Below are 18,852 nucleotides of genomic sequence, written 5' to 3'. Positions count from 1 at the left end.
CGTCTTCACTGCGGGGTAAGAAAAAATGTATGTCTGTGGATCCACGAGACCACAACTTTCTGCACAGCTTGGCATTCATTACTCATCTAAACGGGACAAAATAGATGATTCTGGTACAGGGATAGCAAGCTTCCACGCACCCCTATCCATGGCTAGTTCTTTGGTGATACTTCGGTCCTTCAGATCTCTCTTTACGGACTCCTCCCATGTCAAGTTCGGTCTACCCGACCCCTCTTGACATTGTCAGACGCTTTAGCCGTCCGCTATGCACTGTGGCTTCTGGAGGCCTGCGCTGAATATGCCCAATCCATCTCAGACGATGTTGGACAAGCTTCTCTTCAATCGGTGCTACCCCAACTCAATCACGTATATCATCATTCCGGACCCAGTCCTTCCTTGTGTGGCCACACATCCATCTTAACATGCGCATCTCCGCCACACCTAACTGTTGAACATGTCGCCTTTTAGTTGGCCAACACTTAGCACCATACAACATTGCAGGCTGAATCGCTGTCCTATAGAACCTGACTTCTAGCTTTTGTGGCACTCTCTTGTCATAGAGAACGCCAGAAGCTTAGCACCACTTCATCCATCCGGCTTTGATTCGATGGTTCACATCTTCATCGATATCCCCATCCTTCTGCAACATCGACCCCAAATATCGAAAGGTGCCCTTCTGAGGCACCACCTGCCCATCAAGGCTAACCTCCTCCTCGTGCCTAGTAGTACTGAAACCGCACCTCATGTACTCAGTTTTAGTTCTACCAAGTCAAAAACCTATCGATTCCATATGAGCAAACAAAAACAAAAATCCATATGAATGCCAATAATTTGATAGCAACTGAGAACAGGATAAGAATAAGATATACTGGATCGTCCTAACTATTGAAGATGATAATGATGGCCTAGTGGGGTGGTGCTGAACTCAACATTTAGAAATCACTGTTTTTAGTGCACTCCACCCTTGAACAATCATGTCTAACTAAAACAACAAATATTAGACAGCACATTAACATACAGAGTAAATAGTACAGTAACTGTTTATCACATGCACTGATGCACACATATACTTTCATCTACATGTGCTGATGTGCATGAAGAGAAAAATATTGAAGTCACTGGCTCATAGCTACTAAAAACCGTCAAGACTTGCAGTGTGGAACAAAGGAACTCAAAAGTAACCTATCATACTGGAAAACCCCCGCATCAAATTGCAGAGTTGTTGTTAGATGCTTACCTCCCCATCAATTATAACATTAACCAAACCAGGAGGAGCGACAATTTCTTCGACAAATGCTGCAAGCTTTGTCTCAGCCAACTGTACAGCATAAGCTCCCGTATCAGCCCATTAATATTTATTGAACCATTAAAGTAAACATTATGAGTGCATCAAATATGCTACTGCTGCCAATTAATATTTTACCATTCAATTTTGTATCACACCAAAACTAAACTTCCGAGTAACTCTTGTTACTTGTAAAGTATTTTGTTAAGTGAAGAATTTCTGTACCTATATAAGATTATCGCACAGTCTCGGTGAAAGCCTAACAGGATTGTCCTTACCTTCCGGTTCTTCAGCCTCACACCCAAGTCCAAGGATTTCTCATGGAGACTTCTAAGTTCCGAGCTTAAAGAACCAATGTGAACCTGACATACAACAACACGTAATTTCAATAATATGATTATGGTCACAAGCTGGTTGTGTGGGAAGCTAGGAGTTACTGTTGAACATCTATTTGCAAATTGTATCACAAAACTAAAAGTTTTAGGGAGCACACTTCCCCATCAGGTATGGCCACCCAAGCCTCCCCAACGCTCTCCATTTCAGGTCTACTTTGTTGATGCAAGGATTCCTCCCCCTCCAGTCGCCGTTGCAAGCCAACACCTGCGGTGAGGGCAAGGATGTCGGGTCAGGGGCAGTGCTGACAGATGGCAACAGTTATTGTGTGATACTCGCCTTGCCTAGCGCTGCCTCACTAGTCCCACTTCCATAACAAGCACTGTCTCACTTTCTCAGGCTTTCAAACTTCAGTGCTCTGTGAGCTTACGACGGTTATGGTCTAATTGATCGGCTAGTAGTATGGCAATAACACCCCATTTGTCCTGCACTGTCTGATCAAGTACCAACCCAAAGCCAGGTTAACAGGGTTCCCCACATCCAGTCTTCTTCCACTGGTGATTGCTCGTTCTGAGTTCAGCGACCTCTGCTCCCAACTCCAGAGGCACTGAAAGAATGGCAACTAGATGGCAAAGAGTGCATGACAGCCGATAAGCCTCGTATAATGGCAAAGGACCATGAAAGAATGAACTTCTCAGGTCCCACAAATATGGTAGGCGACGGCAAACACAACCATTTGCTGCAATATACTAAGTGGGACTGATGGCAAGAAGGTTCATTAGAATGGGCAATCATACGCCTAACACTGGGTTAGCGAGTTCTAGATGCACTCCCTCCCCTTGGACCTCCTCTTTCTTTATAATTGTTTTCTCTTTCCTCTCTTTACCATGAGGCATTGAATGAGTGGCAACCAGACAGCAGAAGGCTTGGTTGTATGTAAGTCGTGCAGCGTGGCAAGGCCACGGACCAGCAATCTAAAAGGCATGATGGACAATGATAACCACAGTTGTTGAGCATCAATCAATATACTGAGCCAGTGTATTGCCAATCAGAAAGTACCCACCATGTGACAGAATGGGTTCAAAGCATGATGAGTCATGGGCAGAAAAATGAATCTGAGACTGCATTGAGAGATATTCATATTGTACTATGCATTCTTCTCTATCTCTCATATTTCTTCATTTGTACCCCCCATCCCACCCATGCACACACACTCAATCCTGGTAGTACTGAATTCAACGCTGGGCCTGCCCTACCTAAGCAACATAGAGTTCAGGTGGGCAGTGGGCTACTTTGACACGTAACAGGTCTCACGTATGACCAAATAAATTCTGACAGACTATCAGTTTAATACAACAACAAAGCCTTTAGTCCCAAACAAGTTGGGGTAGGCTAGAGGTAAAACCCATAAGATCTCGCGACCAACTCATGGTTCTGACACATGGATAGCAGCAAGCTTCCACACACCCCTGTCTATGGCTAGTTCTTTGGTGATACTCCAGTCCTTCAGATCTCTCTTTACGGACTCCTCCCATGTCAAGTTCAGTCTACCCCGACGTCTCTTGACATTATCCACACGCTTTAGCGTCCGCTATGCACTGGAGCTTTTGGAGGCCTACGCTCAATATGCCCAAACCATCTCAGATGATGTTGGACAAGCTTCTCTTCAATCGGTGCTACCCCAACTCTATCCCGTATCTCATCATTCCGGATTCGGTCCTTCCTTGTGTGGCCACACATCCATCTCAACATGCGCATCTCCGCCACACCTAACTGTTGAACATGTCGCCTTTTAGTCGGTCAACACTCAGCGCCATACAACATTGCAGGTCGAATCGCCGTCCTATAGAACTTGCCTTTTAGCTTTGTGGCACTCTCTTGTCACAGAGAATGCCAGAAGCTTAGGGACCACTTCATCTATCCGGATTTGATTCGATGGTTCACATCTTCAACGATATCCCCATCCTTCTGCAACATTGACCCCAAATATCGAAAGGTGTCCTTCTCAGGCACCACATGCCCATCAAGGCTAACCTCCTCCTCCTCGTGCCTAGTAGTACTGAAACCGCACCACATGTACTCAGTTTTAGTTCTACTAACTTCAAAATCTTTCGATTCCAAGGTTTGTCTCCATAGCTCTAACTTTCTATTGACCCCCATCCGACTATCATCAACTAGCACCACATCATCAGCAAAGAGCATACACCATGGGATATCTCCTTATATATCCCTTGTGACCTCATCCATCACCAAAGCAAAAAGATAAGGGCTCAAAGCTGAACGCTGGTGTAGTCCTATTTCAATCGGGAAGTCATCAGTGTCGCCATCACTTGTTCGAACACTTGTCACAACATCATCATACATGTCCTTGATGAGGGCAATGTACTTTGTTGGGACTTTGTGTTTCTCCAAGGCCCACCACATGACATTTCGCGGTATCTTATCATAGGCCTTCTCTAGGTCAATGAACACCATATGCAGGTCCTTTTGCTCCACATATCTCTACATAAGTTGTCCAACCAAGAAAATGGCTTCCATGGTCGACCTCCCAGGCATGAAACCAAACTGATTTTTGGCCACGCTTGTCATTTTTCTTACGCGGTGCTCAATGACTCTCTCCCATAGCTTCATTGTATGGCTCATCAGCTTAATTCCATGGTAATCAGTACAGCTCTGAACATCCCCCTTGTTCTTGAAGATTGGTACTAATATACTCCATCTCCATTCTTCTGGCATCTTGTTTGCCCGAAAAATGAGGTTGAAAAGCTTGGTTAGCCATACTATCGCTATGTCCCCGTGGCCTCTCCACACCGCAATGGGGATACAGCCTATCAATTTAATAAAAATTGAAAATTAAACATTCAAATAAGCAGTCGCGCCATGCTAGCTACATCCCCACACTTTACATATTGACATGTATGAAATCTCAACATTTTTCTTATAACATCAACACCATACATATTCTCCCTTGGAGAAAAAGCTAACCTACTGCAACAGAAAGGTTATCAAATAAATAAGGACCCTACATGTACTAGACAGGTAATCAAGAATATACCTGAAATCCACTAAGAAGTGATCCTATTTGAGATAAAACAATGTCACAGTCATGAATCTGATCATGCAACAGAACTAGGCTGTCATTATCTTTTATATAATCCTGTAGACATGAAGAAAGATCATCTTAAGATCTAGATATTTCCATGCAATTTTGTACGTAAAAGTTTAGAAACATATAATTGAAATATGCAAAACATCACGGCACAGCTATGTTGAAGATTAAGAAACTATGCAAGAGACCTTCCATTGGTTATTTCATACATTATAGGAATCACAAAATAGTTAGCAAAATATAAGTCACAACACATCGCCCAGACTCATTATAAGTATCAGAATCAATACCTTCTAAAAAATGGTAACATGCCATGTCTAAGTACCAGCACTAATTGTAAATCCTACTTCTCTAGGTCTGTTGCACAAAACTTCCTATCACTGCTGATTTGTGACTTTTGTTATGTCCATGTCTACCTGCTAGAGCTTTGAATTTAGTTCTTGAGTAACATAAGAGTCATTCGTAAGAGAAAAGCAAGCATCAGTAGATGAGTCCTTTTGAACAGATGATACAGCAGTCCATTGTTTTGAAGTTCAAGACAATATGCGGGTAAATGAAGCTAGGAAAAATATAGATTTAGCTTGTACCATATAGCAAGCAAACAGGACAACAAAGACTCAAAACAAGTTTAATCATGCTCTGCTCAAAGAAAAACTGGCTAGAATCATATCATTAGAAATAATATTTGTCCTAACTTGCTGCCATAAACAGTGAATCATTCAAACTCCTTCTCTTTCCTTTGAATATAGCTCCAGCAAGGAAAATGTAGAACAAATCTAGTCTAAAGAAACAATCAGTAGTACCATGCAATAATCCAATATCCAACGCTTTGGAAGACACACATGCCACAACTGTGTGTAAGTTTTATTAGCAGATTGGTGACATAGCTGAAGCTTGCAGAAACACGTACTTGAATCAGATCCTGTTCAATATGGCCTAGGTTGCCTTCCACCATGGTTGCCATGGCACGCTGTTTTTCACCGTTGGCTAGAATACTTATTAGCACCTGGAAAACAGCACAGAGAAGCGTGACCCTTGATATTATCATATGAAAAAAGAAAGATCGTGCTTCAAGAACCTGAGCAGTGTATGTAGCGGTGGAAGCTAATTAATGGCCCATAGCATAGGTCTCATTTATTTCAGGATTTCTTTCATTTTATTTTTTTGGAAAAAGAACAGCAGACATCTTTTGGAATGGTAAGGAAATCGGATAACAGGCATTTGGTGGTCCAAAAAATACTCCCTCCGCCCGGAATTACTTGTCGCAGAAATGGATAAAAGTGGATGTATCTAGAACTAAAATACGTCTAGATACATCCATTTCTTTGATAAGTATTTTCGGACGGAGGGAGTAGCATACATGTTAAAACCATCAATAACAAATAAAGACGCTACATACACTGCGCCATTAATATGCAATCAGTACTTCATCAAGTCAAAGTTGCAAATTGTGCAGTCATTAATAACTAAAAGTCGTTAAAGTGCAACACTCCAATGGTAAGAACAGTTAATTCAGACCATTGTTATATGGAAATGGAGAATGAGGATTAGTGGGCTTTAGACTCACATCATAGTGCTTGTGCTCCTCAAGTTCCTTGTCCAGCCCATCCAATGATATATCCTTACTGTTCCAGCAAATAACCAACAATGAAGATTCCATGACTGCAGAAAGTAACCTTCTCTCGCACAAACAAGCAATGTAACACTCTCGACTACAGCAAATATGTTTAGCTAAGGTAACAGGGAAAAATCATAGTGTCCTACTCCTATACTTTCCTTACAAGCATGCATTGTAAGCTAATTGCATTGCTCATCAATGCTACTAGGGTGGTAGTACCTTAACGCATCTTCATCAAAGAAAAATCCACCAAAGAATTCTTCGTACTGCTGTTCCTGGACAGCCGCCATGCAGCTGTTTCCAGTTCCTGCAATAATCACCCTTCTTTTAGTTCTTGTAAGAGATGGTGAATAAATAACTGATGCAGATTCTGTCATGGGGTAAACTGCATTTCTCGTCTGATATATAAAAGCAAAAAACCAAGGAATTCTTCTCTCCAGCCTAACCCACTGCACTCAACTGAATCAACAGTCCACCGCATACTCAGCTGAATAAACCCTAAAATTACAGAAGAATCACCCAAGGCTGAAACATAGTCGAAGACACAAGGCTTAAAACAGTTGGGACCCTAATTTTGTTCGGGGTAAAAAACGGCTCTTAGTAGCAGTAGTTCGTGTATTAATTATTAACAGTAGATCAAATGAGACCCACGAAGAGCGGAGATTTGATCGGATTCGATTGTTGGCGGCAAGGAAAACGAACAAGAACCCAAACGGAGTTTGGGCATTCTCACCAACAAAAGGAATAGGCCAATCTAGCGGCGGGGAGGGGGAGGGGGAGGAGGAGGACTACCAGGAAGAGCTCCCTGGCGTTGCTAGTGGGAGGGAACTAGGAGCGGCTCGGGCGAAGAGGTCATGGTAGCGAGAGAATTGGGGCGGACGAACAGGCGGGGAAGCCCGCCACACGTGAGGCTGAGGACCTCGCCCTGCCCCCACGCTCCGAGTTCCTCGCTCCGCCGCGGAACCCATCCCGAGCGGCGCTGGGGGGGTCCAAGGAGCCCTCGCGCGACGATCCCGGCGAGACCCTAGTGAGCAAAATCGCGATTACCAGCTTCATTTCGCGATTAGCGCATTGCGCCGGGGGCAGGGCCGTGGCACTTTTCAGCGGGAAAACTGAGAAAGTAGCGGGTATTTTTTTCGCGCGGCAGGGCGCTGGCTCCAAGGGCGGCTATAAAATATTGAGTGTGCAAGTCGCTCCACACGCTACAAAAAGATACGCGCGTACAGCACAAACAACATTTGACACTTCAAACAAAACCAAAAAGATCAAACACATAAACATAAATCAACAATAAATAGTTCAATTTTATTACAACTCAAATAAATAGTTTATCTTTCAATACAACAAATAGTTCAACAATACAACATCAAACATACAAATCACTCGTTTTGTCGGCCATTTCATGCCCACCACTTCTCGATTAGATCCTTCTAAAGATCATCATGCGTTTCGCTTTGTCGAACACCTTGTGGGCGTCGAGCGGCAGTGGGCGGTCGGGCGCTGTTCGTCGGAGAAATGGCGCGTTCGAGGGGCGGCGGCGACTGGAGGGAGGTGGAGGAAGCAGCGGTGGAGCGGGGATAGCCAGGGAAGCGTCGTCGGGTCGCCGGATCAAATGGGAAGGTGCGAGCAGCGGCGTCAGCGCCTGGATATGACGGTAATTGAAAGTTGCGGCGCGGGTGCTTGAGTGTGTAGCGCGCGATGCGATTAGAGTTGTTCTGTTGGAAAGGAGTTTAAAAGGAAAAGATCAGTGCTATTCATACACTTCGATGAGTTCAAAGCATATTTTGGGGTTTATAAGGTATTCCACATTAGTTTATTCTTCAGAGAGAATCGGAGGTGACCAGCTAGTTGGGTTTACCTGCAAACATCCTATGTGGCTTGATACAATTTCAGTTGGCAGTGGCTGGGAAGCAACTATCTCGTTGGGGACTTGTTCGTCGTCTTGTTGTTCAGCAATTGGCATGTTGCCTTGCAGTTATTGTGTTGAGGCTCAGATGGCTTTGGTTTGAATGGAAAGAGTCGTCCAAGCTCTGGGTCGGCCTGGGCAACCTTGCACCGAGGAGGACCGTGATTTTTTCTACGCCTCCACTTCCATCATCATGCGCAATGGGGCCAAAACGCCTTTTTGGGACTCCCCCTGGCTGTTTGGCCACAAGCCGAAGGACATTGCACCTCTCGTCTTTGAAGCCTCGAGGAGAAAGAAATGGAAGGTGCAAGAGGCTGTCACAGAGAATGCTTGGATGCTTATGATCAGACGAGACATCACCATCACTGGCCAGCATGTGCGGGAATTTTTCACCCTCTCGATGCTCATCCACGACATACACCTCGACATCCACTCTGAGGATGACATCATTTGGAAGCACTCTCTGGATGGCTCATATTCGGCGTCCACTGCATACAAGGCACAATTTTTGGGTTTGACGCTTTCCCCCATGGACTCCATGGTCTGGAAAATGTGGGCGCCCCCAGAGGTCAAATTCTTCTCCTAGCTGGCCTTACAGTATCGGATTTGGACCGCCGACAGGCTTGAGCGACGTGGCTGGGACAACTGTGGTCTTTGCCCGCTCTGTAAGCAGGTGCAAGAGTCGGGCGTCCACCTATTCGCCAAATGCCGCTTCATCTTGAGGCTTTGGCGGATGCTCATTGACAAGTATGGGCTTGTGCATCTAGACCCTTCTAACTGGCACCTTGAGGATTCCCTCCTCTCTTGTGGGATAAGCGCACCAATTCGAGCATCCCGGATCGTCGAGCCATGGCCTCCCTTACCATACTTGTATCCTGGACAATTTGGAACGAGAGGAACGCTAGAGTCTTCCACCATAAAGAGACGCCACCGCCAATCCTTCTCAAGCTTATTATAGATGAGGCCAACCTATGGGTTACTGCAGGGGCTAAACAATTAGGGAAAAGTGTATTGCGCGAGTAATTGTCATGCCATACTACGGCCTTGTGTAACTCTGCAAAACTCTATTCTCCTCTACTTTAATAGATGAGACAAATCTTTTGCCTCCGTTTCGAAAAAAATGTGTCCTGGTAGTCGACATCTTACAATGCCTCGGAAATATTTCTTAAATCTACCGGTTTTAAAAAGAAGTACCAACGCTTTGAGAAATGGCACAATTAATTACCCGGTTGAAAACTTCCTTGAGGCACTCCCCTCCCCCCCTCCCGAGGAGCGTCGCCGCCCTCGTCCCTTCGCCCCGTCCCCCCCTCCCTCACCGCTGCCGATGGCGTCGCCGGCCAAAGGTCGTGTGGCGCAGGCGGTAGTGGGGCGGCTCTCTGCCTCGCATGGATGGCGGTCGTCGCGGGGCGGCCTCCCCTGCTCGGTGGCGTCGGGCGCCGGCCTGCCTCTGTCCCGGCTGCCCTCCTCCTTCTCGTGTCCTGGTGACCTGTCGGCGCCACTTCCTCTCCTCCTCCTCCCCCTCCTCCTTGGCTCGTGGTGTTTGGAGGCCCAGGGGCGTGCTGGCAGCGGATCTAGCAAACCCTGCTCAGATCCGGCTCGTGGTGGCGGTTGGCGACTGCAGTGGTGACCGACGGCCCCTCTAACATGGTGGTGCTGCAGCCGGGGTTCATCCTCCTCTGGTGGGGTGGCTGGTCCTGGCCAGGGCGTGGAGACGCAGGGGTGTGATGTGCGTGGCTGGTCTCTTGCTGGATCCGGTCAGATCTAGCGTGGGGGTCGGCTGGCGGCGCGTGGAATCAGTGGTGTGTGCCCGGCGGCTCCGGCGCTTGGAGCTCGTCGGGCGTGGCCACTGATCCGGTTGTGGGTGGCGGCGTGGGGAGGTCCGGCGGTGGTGGCCTCCCGGTGTCTTGGCGGCTTCACGGTGGCTCGACGGATCTGCCCGCGGCAACGGCCAGCTTCTCCGACGTCGGCTCGTCTATGTTCGGACTGTCTCGACCTTCTCCCCATCTACTCCTCGTCCGGGCGCTACTCCCATCAAAGGGCTGGTCCTCTTCCAGCTGCGGTCCACCGCTCGTCTCGCGCCCGATGCTCCAGGATTGAGCTCGTCTCGCGCACAATGCAACAGGATCGAGTTCGTCTCACGCACGGTGCAACAGGACTGACCTCGTCCCCCTCTCGGTCCTGCAGGACCGAGCTCGTCTCGCACTCGCAGTAGTAGGACGGATCAGTGGATGCCAGTTCTGGCCGGCCCATCGGGTCTCGATATTGGGGGTTGCCCAGGGGTGCGAAAGGTTGGACCTTTCCACTCGTCTCTTTTGCTGGGGTTGACGTGGGTCTCGTGTGAGGTGGTGTCATGGTCTTGGATGCCGTGGGCAGCGGCCTTGGTGGTGGTAGCATGGTGCTCTTGGGCAGAGCATGTGCCTTGGCGCTGCCCGGTCACCATGCCCGTGTGGGCGGCGTGGTTGCCGGGGTGTGGCGTTCGATGGCAGTGAGTATTGGCCGAGGTGAAAACCTGTTCTATCTTCGGACGGACTGGCGGCAGCGAAGATCGTTCCGTTCTTAAAGGCGTCGTCGCGGCTCTCATTGCCCATCATGCGGCTTCAGGGGAAACTCTGATCCTAGGAGCACATGGTTCGACATATGTAGCTTCATCTCTTCGTGGCGGTAGTGCTAGGGGTGGTGTTGCTGCGCTCAACGCCTATGTATCCTGCCTTGGGTGTGTGCGTGTGTTGTGATGACGTGTGTTTGTACTGGATGTTTGATGGTCGGTGCTTTATATATAAAGCGGGGCAAAAGCCTTTTTCGGTAATTACCCGATTATCAAACATATCAAGGTCAGACAATTTTCTCATGGTCTTTGTCTCCAAATTGACATGTGTGTCAACTTCAGCAACCATCTGCCGAGGCAGATTGATGTGTTCAATACGGGTGACACCACCACACATCCTGTAAGTTAAATAGGAAGAGGTATCAGAAGATAATATGTTAATGTTATGGTCTTATATAAAAACAACAGAAATCAGAAATATTGATAAATGAACCATTCACAGAGAGGAATTAGGAAGGTAACAACCACTAACATGAAAGAACAGAAGAATTCTGCTGTCCCTGACATGTATGAATAGCACCATCTGAGTAAAATAAAAAAATTGATGCAAAGGAAAGGGAAAAGACGACAACAATCATGTTATAGAAGTCTCACATATCAGTCAGGTCCTCGTTAATATATCACCATCATGCGACACTGCCACTTACACCCTTGTGCCGTATTAAAGGAGTAGCTTATGATCATCTACACGGAGTGGGGCTAACCATCACAAGTCGTCACCAATGTACCCTGATAAGCGTAAAGCATGCTCATGATCACAAGTCTTCACCAATGTACCAACAAATATAACTATAACTGGTTCAGTGTTACTAAGCGCCATACCAATTTCAGCTCTTGGAACATCTCATATGCTTCGTGGTGTTCAAAACGTTTTTGAAGTCCCGGGTTTAAGCCGTAAAGCATAGCACACTAAACTGTCAATTAGTCATTATATCGAGCTTGCCAAACGTTCATAACATCTGCATCTATTCCTACAATAGGTCTGTCACCTAGCGGTGCATCAAGGACATATTCTTCTATGCAACAATGAGGATAATCCTCAGATCATGGACCTAGTCCGCATCATTGCTACTATCATCTTTCCACTTATTTTTCTCTAGGAACATATCAAAAATAGGAGAGCTATATCGCGAGCTATTGATCTACAACATAATTTGCAAATACTATAAGACTAAGTTCATGATAAATTAAGTTCAATTAATCAAATTACTAAAGAACTACCACTTAAATAGACATCCCTCAAGTCATCTAAGTGACACGTGATCCAAATCAACTAACCCATGTCCGATCATCACGTGAGATGGGGTAGTCATCAATGGTGAACATCTCTATGTTGATCATATCTACTATATGATTTACATTCGGTCTTTCGATCTCCAGTGTTTTAAAGCCATGTCTGTACATGCTAGGCTCGTCAAGTTTAACCCAAGCATTCTGCATGTGCAAAATTGTCTTACACCCATTGTATGTGAACGTAGAGTCTACCCGATCATCATGTAGTGTCTCAACACGACGAACTGTAACAACGGTGCAAACTCAAGGAGAACACTTTTATCTTGAAATTTAGTGAAGGGGTCATATTATAATGTTGCCACCGTACTAAGCAAAATAAGATGCATAAAAGATAAACATCACATGCAATCAAAATATGTGACATGATATGGCCATCATTATCTCGTGCTTTTGATCTCCATCTCCAAAGCATCGTCATGATCTCCATCGTCACCGGCTTGACACCTTGATCTCCATCGTTGAGTCGTGGTCATCTCGCCAACTATTTCCTCTACAACTATCACTAACACATAGTGATAAAGTAAAGCAATTACATGGCGTTTGCATTTCATAAAATAAAGAGACAACCATAAGGCTCCTTGTAGGACCTTGAGAAGAGGTGTCTAGAGGGGGGGTGATTAGACACTAAGTGACAAAGTTGCAGTTTTTAAGTTCTTAAAGTTTAGGTGGAGTTTAGGCACAAGTTTAACACTCACAATACATATCAAGCAAGCATGCAAAGAGTATATGAGCAGCGGAAAGTAAAGCATGCAACTTTCAAGAATGTAAAGGGAAGGGTTTTGGAGGATTCAAACGCAATTGGAGACACAGATGTTTTGGCGTGGTTCCGATAGGTGGTGCTATCGTACATCCACGTTGATGGAGACTTCAACCCACGAAGGGTAACGGTTGCACGAGTCCACGGAGGGCTCAACCCACGAAGGGTCCACGAAGAAGCAACCTTGTCTATCCCACCATGGCCATCGCCCACGAAGGACTTGCTTCACTAGCGGTAGATCTTCACGAAGTAGGCGATCTCCTTGCCCTTACAAACTCCTTGGTTCAACTCCACAATCTTGTCGGAGGCTCCCAAGTGACACCTAGCCAATCTAGGAGACACCACTCTCCAAGAAGTAACAAATGGTGCGTTGATGATGAACTCCTTGCTCTTGTGCTTCAAATGATAGTCTCCCCAACACTCAACTCTCTCTCATGGGATTTGGATCTGGTGGAAAGAAGATTTGAGTGGAAAGCAACTTGGCGAAGGCTAGAGATCAAGATTCATATGGTAGGAATGGAATATCTTGGCCTCAGCACATGAGTAGGTAGTTCTCTCTCAGAAAATGTATGCTGGAAGTGTAGGTTCAGTCTGATGGCTCTCCCCATGAATGAAGAGGAGGTGGAGGGGTATATATAGCCTCCACACAAAATCTAACCATTACACACAACTTGCCAAACTCGGTGGGACCGAATTGGTAAACTCGGTCGGACCGATTTAGCAAATCTAGTGACCGTTAGGATTTTTGGTGGGATCGATATGCAACTCGGTAAGACCGATATGGTTAGGGTTTGGGCATAACGTAATCTCGATGAGACCGATTACAGAAACTCGGTGAGACCGATTTTGGTAATAAGCTTTCCAAAGAGTTGGTCAGGCAAACTCGGTTGGACCGATTACACAAACTCGGTAGGACCAATTTTGGTAATAAGTTAACCAGGAAGTTTGCATTGTAATCTCGGTAGTACCAATTTCTCAAAATCGGTGAGACCGATTTTGGTAATGGACATACACAGAGAGATTACAATCCCATCTCGGTAGGACCGAGATCCCTATCAGTGAGACCGATTTGCCTAGGGTTTGTGGCAGTGGCTATGACATTTGAACTCGGTGGCGCCGGATAGAAAGAATCGGTGTGGCCGAGTTTGACTTTAGGTTTGGGTCATATGTGTGGAAGTGGGAAAGTAGTTGAGGGTTTTGGAGCATATCACTAAGCACCGTGGAGCAAGAAACTCATTAAGCAACACCTCATCCCTTCTTGATAGTATTGGCTTTTCCTATAGACTCAATGTGATCTTGGATCACTAAAATATAAAATGAAGAGTCTTGAGCTTGAAGCTTGAGCCAATCCTTTGTCCTTAGCATCTTGAAGGAGTTCCCACATCCTTTAGTCCATGCCACTCCATTGTTGAACTTATCTGAAACATACTAGATAAAAGTGTTAGTCCAACAAGAGATATGTTGACATTAATTACCAAAACCACCTAGGGAGCACTTGTGCTTTCAATCTCCCCCTTTTTGGTAATTGATGACAACATACATCAAAGCTTTAGATAAATATATAGAGAATAGCAAGTAAAGCTTTGGAAGGACATGTAACAAGCATAGGCTCCCCCTACATGTATGCAATCATGTGAATATGGAATATAAAAGCATGTGATAGCATAACCATGATAGAGTAGGCAATGTGTTACATGTATCTTGGCCATATGCATCAGAGCAAAGAATATTAAAGAAAATACCTTCATGCTCATGAGTCCTTCTTGCAAACAGTATGTACATCAGCAAAAGTTCCTCATACACATGATTGTGATGCATATACTTACCTTGTAGTCTTGAGTTGGCTTAGGATGGAATGAACCTGCGTAAACAAGATTAGATAACACAGATGCACCTACTAGCCAGAGCAAACAAAAGAAATCACAAGAATACCAAGACTGGGATGACATGTAGAGAGTGAGTACTAAGTACCACATTGGATTAGACATGTCCCCAAGAGTAAAGATATGCAATGAATTTAAATGATTTCTTCCCCTTAGATGTCTTGCTCCCCCTGAATCTAGCATGGGATACTGGGAGAAGATAGGGAATAGAAAATCAGAGCTGAAAGATATAAATGAACAGAGCTAATGCAAGCTAATGCAAATAAGCACATATGAACATGTCTTTCCCCTCAAGAAGACATGTGGCATCTCTCCTCTTGAACGCCAAGCATCTGGGATCCTTGAGAAATACTTTCTACTTGAGTATTCTCTCCCCCTGGAGATCTCTTTCTCCCCCTGAGGAGGTGATATTCTCTTTCTCTGATGTGATCTCTCTAAATGATAAGCTTTGATGTGATCTCTCTCTCCCCCTTTGACATCAATTTCCAAGAAGGGTCTTCTGGAATTTGTCGTGAATGGGTTTGGTCCTTGAGTCACAACACAAAGCAATGTTAAAAATGTGATGCTTGTAGAGGACAAGATTCATTGAGTGGAGCTGGATCAGAAGAAACACAGAATAAGTGGCAAACTGTTTTTCCTGTTGTGAAATCGGTGGCACCGAGTGGTATGTTTCGGTTGTGCCAAAAGGATTCGGTTGGACCGAAAACAACAAATCGGTGAAACCGAGTTCATCGCAGAGAAAACGCTTGTCACCTCAGCTCACTAGACTAGTAAAGATTTGCAAGGAATTTACTGAATGATATGCAATGAATTAGATGCAGAGAATGCAGAGGAAATAGAAAGAAATCTAGATGAAGTTTTTTTTTGAAAGGGGAACCAAATATGCATGAGACAAATGCAAAAACACAGAAAAGAACACAAGAGAACTTCATCTAGAGATGGTCGGCGACAAAGTCACCTATGTTAGAGTATATTGACTTAGGAGTCAAGTGAGATCACTTGATCATAGGTCATACTCATCGTTTAAGCTCAAAATGGGGTTGCCATTTTTCGTTTAAGCATTTTGATGTATACACATCTTGTCGAGTTGCTTTAGCTCATAACTTGGAGTAAAGCTTCTCTAAGATGGAATAACATACCTTGGTTGGTGGAGTTGTCCATGTAGTTGAACTTGTGTGGGTTGCTCAAGGTTGATATGTAGCTCATCAAGAGTTGGGAGCACCACTTGGAATTTGAGTCCATCTACCTACATGGGTTAGTTCTTGCAAGGAAGAGCACTTGTGTATCCAAAAATGACAATCATGAAGCTCAACATAGAATTTGTCAAAGGATATGTTTGAATGGTTCCGTGCTTCCTTGTCTTCAACCACCATAGTGTAGAAACTTGGTGATGTAGAGAATGCTCAAGATGTGAGTAGATTACAATCTCATGGAATTTGATTCAACCAAGTACCTACATGGGTTAGATAACATGCAAGATCCAAATATATCCAAGACATAAGATTTTCATCATAAGAGAAATATCAAGGATTAGTCATAAGTTCATGTCTTGCATGTATCCAATGGAGTTTCTACTCCAAGTTTGAAGCATCAATGATGTTCAATTCTCCTCTTAACCTGCAAAACACTTTCTCATCAAGAGGTTTAGTGAATATATATGCTAATTGCTTTTCGGTGCGAACATGCTTAAGATCAATGTCACCCTTAGCAACATGATCTCGAATGAAATGATGACGAACTTCAATATGCTTACTTCGAGAATGTTGTACGGGATTATGACCAATTTTAATAGCACTTTCATTGTCACAAAGCAATGGAACATGTCTCGCATATATCCCATAATCTTTAAGAGTTTGGGTCATCCAAAGTAATTGAGCACAACATGAACCAGCGGCAATGTATTCCGCTTCGGTGGTGGATAAGGATACCGAGTTTTGTTTCTTGGAAGACCAAGACACAAGAGATCTACCAAGAAATTGACAAGTACCCGAAGTGGACTTTCTATCAACCTTGTCTCTGACATAGTCCGAGTCGGAGTAGCCAACAAGATCGAAAGAGGCCCTCTTAGGATACCAAATGCCAAAATTTGGTGTATGGATTAAGTATATCACTATCCTTTTCACGGCCTTAAGATGACATTCTTTAGGAGCAGCTTGATATCGTGCACACATGCACACACTTAGCATGATATCGGGACGTGAAGCACATAGATATAACAATGAACCAATCATTGAGCGATAAACCTTTTGATCAACCGGTTCACCATCTTTGGTCAAGTCAAGATGTCCACTAGTAGGCATGGGTGTAGACATACCTTTGCATTCTTGCATATTGAACTTCTTGAGTATGTCCTTGGTGTACTTCGTTTGAGAAACAAAGGTACCTTCCTTAGTTTGCTTGATTTGCAATCCAAGAAAGAATTTGAGTTCACTCATCATAGACATCTCAAACTTCTCTGACATTAGCTTCCCAAACTTTTCACTAAAATGAGGGTTAGTTGAACCAAATATAATATCATCAAAATAGATTTGGCACACAAATAGTTCTAGAATCAATTTTCCCAATTTCAAAGCCTTTTTCAATAAGGAACTTGGTCAAGCATTTATACCACGCTCTAGGAGCTTGTTTAAGACCATAAAGAGCTTTGTGAAGTTTGTAAACATGATTGGGTTTCTTAGGATTGACAAAGCCGGGAGGTTGCTTAACATAAACTTCCTCTTCTATTTCACCATTTAGAAAAGCACTTTTAATATCCATTTGGTACAATGTGATATCATGGTGATTAGCATAGGCAAGTAAGATGCGAATGGACTCAAGTCTAGCAATGGGAGCATAAGTCTCACCATAGTCCATACCTTCGACTTGTGTGTAGCCTTGGGCGACGAGACGTGCTTTGTTGCGAACTACTTGTCCATCTTCATCTTGCTTGTTGCGAAACACCCATTTGGTACCGATGATGTTGTGGTTGTTGTCGGGCTTCTCAACTAATGTCCAAACTTGGTTCCTCTCAAAGTTGTGTAGCTCTTCATGCATAGCATTTATCCAATCCAGATCTTCCAATGCTTATTCAACCTTCATGTGTTCAATGCTAGAGATGAAAGAATAGTTTTCACAAAAGTTAGCTAAACGAGTTTTAGAGCGAGTGATTCTCCCGGTTTGAATATCATTGTAGATTTGCTCGACGGGATGGTCTTTAGCAACTCTTGCTTGAACTCGTGAAAGCTTTTGCTTGTTTCTTGGTTGAACTTCTTCTTCATCTTGTTCTTCTTCTTGGCCTTCTTCATTGTTGGCGTCGTCGTCCTCTTGTCGTGGTGGAGAAGGAGGTTGTTGACGTTCATCTTGATGCACTTCCTCGTTTTCTTCATCTTGGTGCGTCCCACTTGTGGATGCTTCCGTATCAACTCTTGGTTCACCTTGTCATGAACTAGAAGCTTCCACTTGGACGGACGAGGTACTCTCCTTCACCTCCGTTGGACGGACCTTGCCAATAGACAAGTCTTGGATTGCTTCCGAAGGATCTTTGTCTCCTACATCAATTGGCAATTGCTCTACTTGCGAGCCGTTAGATTCATCAAACTTCACATCTACCGTCTCTTCAACCTTTTGGGTGAAATTGTTGTAGACACGGTAAGTGTGAGAGTTTGAGCCATAACCTAGTAGGAAACCTTCATGAGACTTAGGAGCAAATTTAGAACGACGATGCTTATCAAGAATGTAGCACTCTGAGCCGAATACTCGAAAGTATCCAACTTGGGGTTTGTTACCGGTGAGGAGCTCGTATGCCGTCTTGCCGAGTAGCTTGTGAAGATACAAGCGATTTGTTGCATGACAAGCTGTCTCAACCGCTTCTGCCCAAAAGTGCTTCGGCGTCTTGTACTCATCAAGCATCGTTCTCGCCATTTCGATGAGCGTCCGATTCTTCCTCTCAACGACTCCATTTTTTGAGGTGTGTATGTAGCCGAGAACTCGTGTGAAATCCCTTCTTCATCAAGAAAGGTGTCCACATTTGCGTTCTTGAACTCCGTTCCGTTGTCGCTGCGAACCTTCTTGATCTTCACTTCAA

General features: G+C 44.7%; 1 protein-coding gene across 1 annotated transcript in view; it reads right to left on the bottom strand.

The window, feature by feature from the left end:
* Positions 1-7,169, bottom strand: part of LOC119333851 (vacuolar protein sorting-associated protein 52 A-like) — a 33,586-nt gene extending 26,417 nt beyond the window's left edge. Inside the window, exons 1-7 of the mRNA XM_037606603.1 lie at positions 7,079-7,169; positions 6,565-6,652; positions 6,295-6,352; positions 5,638-5,733; positions 4,674-4,775; positions 1,564-1,647; positions 1,238-1,318 (exon numbers count right to left, since the gene is read on the bottom strand). Of these exons, the coding sequence (XP_037462500.1) occupies positions 1,238-1,318; positions 1,564-1,647; positions 4,674-4,775; positions 5,638-5,733; positions 6,295-6,352; positions 6,565-6,635 (492 nt within the window). The 5' untranslated portion in view covers positions 6,636-6,652; positions 7,079-7,169. The remainder of the gene's footprint in view (positions 1-1,237; positions 1,319-1,563; positions 1,648-4,673; positions 4,776-5,637; positions 5,734-6,294; positions 6,353-6,564; positions 6,653-7,078) is intronic.
* Positions 7,170-18,852: the final 11,683 nt, after the last annotated feature.

The sequence above is a fragment of the Triticum dicoccoides genome, chromosome 1B (assembly GCF_002162155.2).
Source record: "Triticum dicoccoides isolate Atlit2015 ecotype Zavitan chromosome 1B, WEW_v2.0, whole genome shotgun sequence".
In the NCBI taxonomy this organism is placed as follows: domain Eukaryota; kingdom Viridiplantae; phylum Streptophyta; class Magnoliopsida; order Poales; family Poaceae; genus Triticum; species Triticum dicoccoides.
The sequence above is the reverse complement of the archived record's forward strand: the minus strand, read 5'-3'. Positions and strand labels throughout refer to the sequence as shown.